Here is a 7614-nt window from a genome sequence, read left to right on the forward strand (position 1 = left end):
AGGCTCCTTGGATTTGTTGATTATGTCAGTCATCACGTATCGATAAGTTACAAGAATGTTCCATGATTTAACTTAATTGGTGGTGAATTTAGACTGTCTGACATTGTTGAGCCTTCAATGTGATGCAGGCCTGTGATTCCGAAGCACTGTCAGTTTTCACCATTCCTTTATGCTTTTCTTTTATTTTGAACAGGTATATCTTTGCCCTGTGAACATATATTATAATTTTTAATATGCAGTTACCAACTAGAAACCAACACTTGCTCTGATATTTTATATCTGAGATTGATTTCTTTTTTTATCTGTAATGGTTCTTTCTGGGAGTTCTATTCAGACTGTCATTGCCTATAGAACTTGAATCGATGTTCTATCTATTATATAGTCAATATCACAATATCATGGAACCTAAGTTACTTGAAAATAGATTCCAATCTGAAACTAAAGTTGGGCTTCAGATTTCAGGCGGAGTTGCAAGGATTTATGATCAAATTATGGAAGAACACTGCTTCTACATCCATGACTGCATAGGAACAAAAAAGAAGAAAGGGAGTCCCGACTTGTTTGTAAGGTGAAACTAGGAGAGCATACTGACAATTTCTATTAAATTTTTGTGGTTTATGATGAGGATTGGGGAGGACAGATTTAGCTAAATTGCATGGGTAGATGTAAATTTACATAATACCTGTCCTTGACTATGGATTGGGCTTCTCTTTTGGTACCAACAGCCTAAAATAAGAAGGCTGGATTACAGCTCTTCTTGGTAGTGGTATTTTTTCTCATATTACATGATAAAACAACATGTGAAAGAACTATGAAACAAGGAAACCATACAAGGTTGGAAGGACTTTAGCCAGAGACGTGGAATAAAACTGGTGCAATAATATTGTAAGTTGATAAGTTACAAAGGGGTTTTGTGTTTTTTTTAAAAATAAATTTCATAAGAGCTAATTTTATCCATTTTCCACAGCCATTTTCTAAACTTCTTTGCAATTTAGCTTTGATCTGTTGCTCTTTGTCTTATTCTGTTTTAATTATCTTGTCTAGTGTGAAGAGGAACAGGATATCATAAAACATGACTGGAAAAGCGAAAAAAGGAACTAACTTGTCTGAATATTAAAGGGGTTTGCAAATTGTGGTTATTTTGAAAATCTCAAATCATCTTACATGGCTTATTGCCTACTTGTAATCCAACAGAACATGGCAGCAATTATCTTTTCTGCATAGTTTCTCAGATTAGCTGCAGAATTTGCTTGAAACGGATAATAAAAGAGCTAACATTTTAGAGCCAATATAGAATATGCATGTAACATGTGAGAAATTTTCTTCCACACTGTCAGTCAGCACTTGCATGGAGAAAGTAAAAGATGCTGTATTGAATCCTAATATTTGAAGTAGAAAATTTTCCCATTTGTTATCTGTGAGGAACCCTCATTGGAGTAAGCATTCGATAAACCCCCAGGATTGGAGTAATCATTCAACACAAACATGAGGATCTCTCGTCAGCTTTGGTCAGGGGGTTGCTAATTTTGCACCTCCATTTGTGCCCACAGAATAAATTTAATGAAGGATTATACAGAAGGATATAATTATACTTTTGGTTGCTTATTCCAAAATAATGAACAGATACTTGTTAACACTGAAAAAAGGGTGATGTAAGGGAACAATTGGAACTTGGTCTGCTGTTTGTTTATTTATTGTATTTACATTTTCTGCAAGGTTCTCATTGTCCTAGCATTTGATATAATATCTGTCAAAATTCTTTCCCTTAGGGACAAGAAAACCTTGCTGAGTATTTTCTATGCTCTGCTTTTGTCCAGTCACCTCCTATATATCATACTATTGTTGTACTTAAATTTTCTAGTGAAATTATGAGGTCCTGTGTATTGGGAAGAAATTTTAGTTTTCCAGCCATATATATATTGTTTCACAAGTTCACATGATGATATATGGAGCTATCGGCAAGGTACATACAACTGATGTCCTCGTATATTTTTCTTTTTTGGAAAGCTGAATTATTAGTTAATGTAGTGATAATGCATATTCTTAAGTTCCCTGATTGTCAATTTCTGGAAGGTTTTGTTGGGGGGAAAATGTAAGTTGTCACGCTTGCATGAACATCCGAGCAGACCCTCCGACCTGGAGGCGTCCGAGCGGACCCTCCGATCTGGAGACGCCCGAGCAGACCCTCCGACCTGGAGGCGTTCGAGCAGACCCTCCGACCTGGAGGCGACTGAGCAAACCCTCCGACCTGGAGATTCGGAGGCGCCCGAGTGGCCTCTCCGACCTAGAGGCGCCCAAGTGGCCTCTCCGACCTGGAAGCGTCCGAGCAGTCCTACCGACCCAAAGACGCCCGACTCGTGCGCTGTGGTCACATCCCTCCGCAACGCGACCGAAAAACTACGCCTTGCCTTTGTCAACAATCGATGCGTATGACTCCTATAAGTATTCGGTTTACTCAACAATCAAAGCGTATGGCCCCTGCAGGCACTCAGCTTACTCAACAATTAAAGCGTATGGCTTCTGCTGTCTATGGACATCAAGCCCCTTACGGCAAACCTGCTCGGCTACGAATGATGGCATGACTCCACGATGATTTGAAAGCTTCAGCCTGATCTCCTACAGTAACAGCATTGATTCACATGATCGAGTATTAATTTCTACCGCATGTCCAATCGTACGACAGACTGTTTGTCCCGTCACATCATAGGTAACCTAGCCCCCCTCTATAAAAGGGGAACTTCTCCATTTTAAAGGGGGCTGTGAGATTGAAACTCTGAATATTCACTACTCCTTCCGTTCATACACTTGCTCCCTCGGACTTAAGCATCGGAGGGCCGGCGCCGGAAACCCCGGCCACCGGCTTCTTGCAGGTCTCCCGGAGGACGTTGCGCGCCGCCAGACTGCCACCCGCCATTCCCGCACCGGAGCTCCTCCTCCTCAGCCGACGGCCGCCCTCGGATCCAATTTTCAGCAACAGTTGGCGCTAGAGGAAGGGCCCGAGTTGTGGCCATGAAGTTGAGAAGCAAAGGAGCCTCCAATGCCTCCCGGTGTCTCGCGCCAAGTCCTGAAGACTCAGTCCAGAACTCACCACCAAGGGCTCCGGCGGATCCAGTCCCCCAAGTCCAACCAGAGCAGTTCAACCTGCTTGTTCAACAAGTCCAAGCACTCACTGCGGCCGTTCAAGACCTACAGCAAGTAGAAGACCAACCTCTACTCCCTCCTCACGAGCATGAGTCCTCAGGACGCCGCTCGCGACGTCATTCCTTTGTGAAGCGTCGCCACCACCGAAGCTCCCACTGGGCTCGACCCCCAAGCCGGGAGGGCTTGTCGCGCATCTATTATCCTGAGAGCTCGCGCCGAAGCCTGACGCCTCGAGTACGGCAGCACCCATCTGAGGTGGGGTCTGCCCTATGCCGAGCTGCAACAGGAGTTCCACTCGAGCTCGGCAGAAAAGTCGAGAAACTCGAGCGGCAGATCGAGGCGCTCCACAGCCAGAAGGCAAGGCATGAAGATGACTTTGAGTTCACCACCAAGTCATCTTTCTCTCGCCAGATCGAAGATGAGCCGGTCCCATCGAGGTTCAAAATGCCTCAGATAGAGCCCTACAACGGGACCACCGACTCCCTTGACCACTTGGAGACCTACCGAGCCCTTATGGCACTGCAAGGGTCCTCGGAGGCCGTGCTCTGCAAGGCCTTCCCTGCAACCCTCCGAGGAGCGGCTCGGCTTTGGTTCTCCGGTCTGAAGCCGAGCATTGTGTCCTCCTTTGAGCAGCTCGGCAGGCAGTTCGCTGCCAACTTTGCTGCCAGCCGACGCCAGCGGCGAACATCGGATTCTCTCCTCAATATCAAGCAAAAGGAAGGAGAGTCCCTTAAAGACTACATCGACCGTTTCACCGCTGCAACATGGGAGGTTCGCGATCTCGACCAGTCAATTGCAATGTTAGCATTGAAGACCGGAGCTCGGTTCTACAAATTTCTCTTCTCGATTGAGAAGAACTTCCCTGCCGACTTTGTTGAAATGTTGGTCCGAGCTCGCAAGTACGCCAAGGCTGAGGAAGCCATGGCCTCTCGGCGGGAAGCAGCCGAACGACCTGCCAAGATGCAGAAGAAGCACCTCGAGGAGCGCTCCCAACTAAGCAGCAGATCCCCCTAGCGCGAGGAGAATCCTCCTCGGCCCAAAATTCCAGCTCGACAGAGGTTTTCCCTCCAAAAATTTGAGGAATACACTCCCCTCACATCCACCCGAGCTGAGATCCTCATGGAGATTGAGGGTCGGAGCTACCTCCGACCTCCACCAAAAACATGGCCGTCAGAGTTGCAGAAGCACTCGAAGAAGTATTGCCGCTTCTACCGAAATCACGGCCACGACACGGAAGATTGCTACCGGCTCCGTGACGAGATCGAGGCACTTATCCGCCGAGGTCAGCTGGGTCGGTTCGTCCGTGATCAAGCTAAAAGGAGGGAGCCAGAGGAACAGGACCCAGAGCCCTCTTTATGAAGACCTAAAGGGGTGTTGATACCCCCCTCATGGCCACGCTGTAGTTATTGCAAAGTCTGACGTAAAAGGGTTTGTGGATAATAAAAGCACTACGGACATCTTGTTTCATGATGCCTTCCAATGGTTGTAAAGCAACTGGAGAAGATGAGCAACCCTCTGGCCGGCTTCACAGAAGGTCTCGTACCGGCGAAAGGGGTTAACGGCCTGCTAATCACGGCTGCGCGCGCCCCCCGAGAGAGTGCTGTGAAGCTAAACCTTCTCGTAGTCCCGGTCGGCTCGGCCTTCAATGCTATTATTGGCCGACTAGGTGCTCCCCGAGCTGCGGTCCCTATCTGCCACCACCTCGTGCAGTTCTCCGCTGGCCGAGCACATAAGGCTGCCGAGCTCAGAAGCCCGAGCGCAAAACACCTCCCCCAGAAATTCGAGCCAAAGAAAGCTGGTGCTAAGCCAAGTCCTAAGGGATTTCGAAGTTCGAGAGCCATCAAAATATCTCCAAAAGGTATAGGATGCCACTTTGGCTTTAAATAATTTTAATATTTTAACTATCTCTAGGTCGGAGAATGCAAAAGACGACCTCCGGATATCTACATCTCCAATGTCACCCCGATCTGAGTGGGGGCGCACGGTCGCCAACGGACAAGGTCCGTCGTCTCCGGATATCTACATCTCCAACGTCGCCCCGATCTGAGTGGGGGCGCACGGTCGCCAACGGACAAGGTCCGTCGTCTTCGGATATCTACATCTCCAACGTCGCTCCGATCTGAGTGGGGGCGCACGGTCGCCAAAGAAGACCGCTGAGTCGACCTGAAGTACTTAACTCCAACTGTATAAGAGGTACACCCTACTTGGCACGTACATCTTCATAGATATTTGGCTATATTACAGGACGATCGACGACTAGACTACTTCCTTCGCTCGAGCCAAAAAGCAGCTCGAACTCGGAAGTCGGGGGTAGTGTTGGGGGAAAAATGTAAGTCGTCACGCTTGCATGAACATCCGAGCAGACCCTCCGACCTAGAGGCGTCCGACCGGACCCTCCGATCTGGAGGCGACCGAGCGGACCCTCCCACCTGGAGGCGACCGAGCGGACCCTCCCACCTGGAGGCGTTCGAGCGGACCCTCCCATCTGGAGGCATCCGAGCGGACCCTCCGACCTGGAGGCATCCGAGCGGACCCTCCGACCTGGAGGCGACCGAGCAGATCCTTCGATCAGGAGACCCGGAGGCGCCCGAGTGGCCTCTCCGACCTGGAAGTGTCCGAGCAGCCCTACCGACCCAAAGACGCCCGACTCGCGCGCTGTGGTCACATCCCCCCGCAGTGCGACCAAAAAACTACGCCTTGCCTTCGTCAACAATCAATGCGTATGACTCCTATAGGCATTCGGTTTACTCAACAATCAAAGCATATGGCCCCTGCAGGCACTCATCTTACTCAACAATTAAAGCGTATGGCTTCTGCTGTCTACGGACATCAAGCCTCTTACGGCAAACCTGCTCGGCGACGAATGATGGCATGACTCCACGATGATTTGAAAGCTTCGGCCTGATCTCCTACAGTAACAGCATTGATTCACACGATCGAGCATTAATTTCTACCGCATGCCCAATCGTACGACAGACCGTTTGCACCGTCACATCACAGGTAACTCAGCTCCCCTCTATAAAAGGGGAACTTCTCCATTTTAAAGGGGGCTGGGAGATTGAAACTCTGAATATTCACTACTCCTCCCGTTCATACACTTGCCTCCTCTGACTTAAGCATCGGAGGGCCGACGCCGGAAACCCCGGCCACCGGCTTCTTGCAGGTCTTCCGGAGGACGTTGCGCGCCACCAGATCGCCACCCGCCATTCCCGCACCGGAGCTCCTCCTTCTCAGTCGACGGCCGCCTTCGGGTCCAATTTCCAGCAACAGGTTTAACAACCAAATGGATGCAATTCACTGGCTGCATGGTAACCTTAAGGTAGATGCTATTACTGCATCATATGAACATCCACAGCTCCTTGGACCTCTTCATATAAAACCAAAGACTACTATATTAGGAAAGTGTTGGTATTGATATCTTTGTTAAATTCTGGTGGCTCCCTGGCTTTGTTGGTGCTCCAAATTTTCCTTTTGAAATAACTGTCAACACAACATTTTTGCAGTCATTAGAATTCCTTTTCACCAAATTGGGCAGTCCCAAGGAACTGTATCTGGCTGCAAAATAATTGGCTATTGCAAAATTCAATACAAAATAATATCAAAAGTCTTCATCAGCATACCTTTCTCCCATCTTCACATGACTACTACCACTGGCAGCATTTTTTGGTCTAGAATGAACACAATCAGGACGAAGAAGAATGGAACTCTTTTGGTGGCTGTAATAAATATTTTTAGGCTTTGTCGAAAACGTCCCATTGGAATCACCTATTGCATGTTATGAATTAGCTGCATCAATCCTATTGGATGAGAGCCCTCCTCTTCTAACATACAGGTCACTAAGATAAGAACGCCCATCTCATGCCATGTTTCTATCATCAATTCAAAGCCCTTACATACCAAGATCAAAACCAGGCAAGAAGGTATAATATTCAGTTCATGCTTACAGGCCAATGATAACAGTTTCTCAAGGATCACATTTATTGAAGAACAATTGCTTGTAGTCTGCAAAGCAAGCACTATGAATGCTTAATTGATGTCGAGAAAATTGATCTATCTCAACAAGTCTTCCTTCAGAAACTGGAACAGTTGTCTTGCAAATGCCAGAATACAAAGAATGTTCTCATAGCTTTGTTTCTGATTTCATGTGGAATCTACCTTTGCTGCTGTACGAATAGCATATGAAGAAGGAAATATAACAACAAATGTCTAGGTTGATATTGAGCTTTTCTCCTTACGCGTTAGGTACTGAAGCTTTTTCCAGAATGCTATATACTCATATATTGGGCAAATCAACTTAAAACCGTGTCAGCCCCATGCTATTGTTAAGTAGATGGTGTAGGTAAGAACTCAATGTTCTCCAGCCGTCTTTCATGCTCTTTGCCACTCGAATATGCATCCTCTTGCAAATATTTCATGTTCGATCATGCTTTTGTGAGGCAAATGATAAATTATGTGCGTGACGCCATCTATATC

General features: G+C 47.2%; 1 protein-coding gene across 1 annotated transcript; it reads left to right on the forward strand.

Annotated features, from left to right (window-relative positions):
- The first annotated feature begins 60 nt into the window (after positions 1-60).
- On the forward strand, positions 61-7440 carry LOC149768599 (uncharacterized). Its single transcript, XM_089930599.1, has 2 exons — positions 61-193; positions 456-7440. The coding sequence occupies exon 2, from the start codon at positions 3010-3012 to the stop codon at positions 4153-4155; it is 1146 nt and encodes a 381-aa protein (XP_089786725.1). The 5' UTR covers positions 61-193; positions 456-3009; the 3' UTR covers positions 4156-7440.
- Positions 7441-7614: the final 174 nt, after the last annotated feature.

Source organism: Phoenix dactylifera, chromosome 1, assembly GCF_051530095.1.
Source record: "Phoenix dactylifera cultivar Ajwa chromosome 1, Ajwa_hap1_PhDact_Kaust_v1.1, whole genome shotgun sequence".
Taxonomy (NCBI): Eukaryota; Viridiplantae; Streptophyta; class Magnoliopsida; order Arecales; family Arecaceae; genus Phoenix; species Phoenix dactylifera.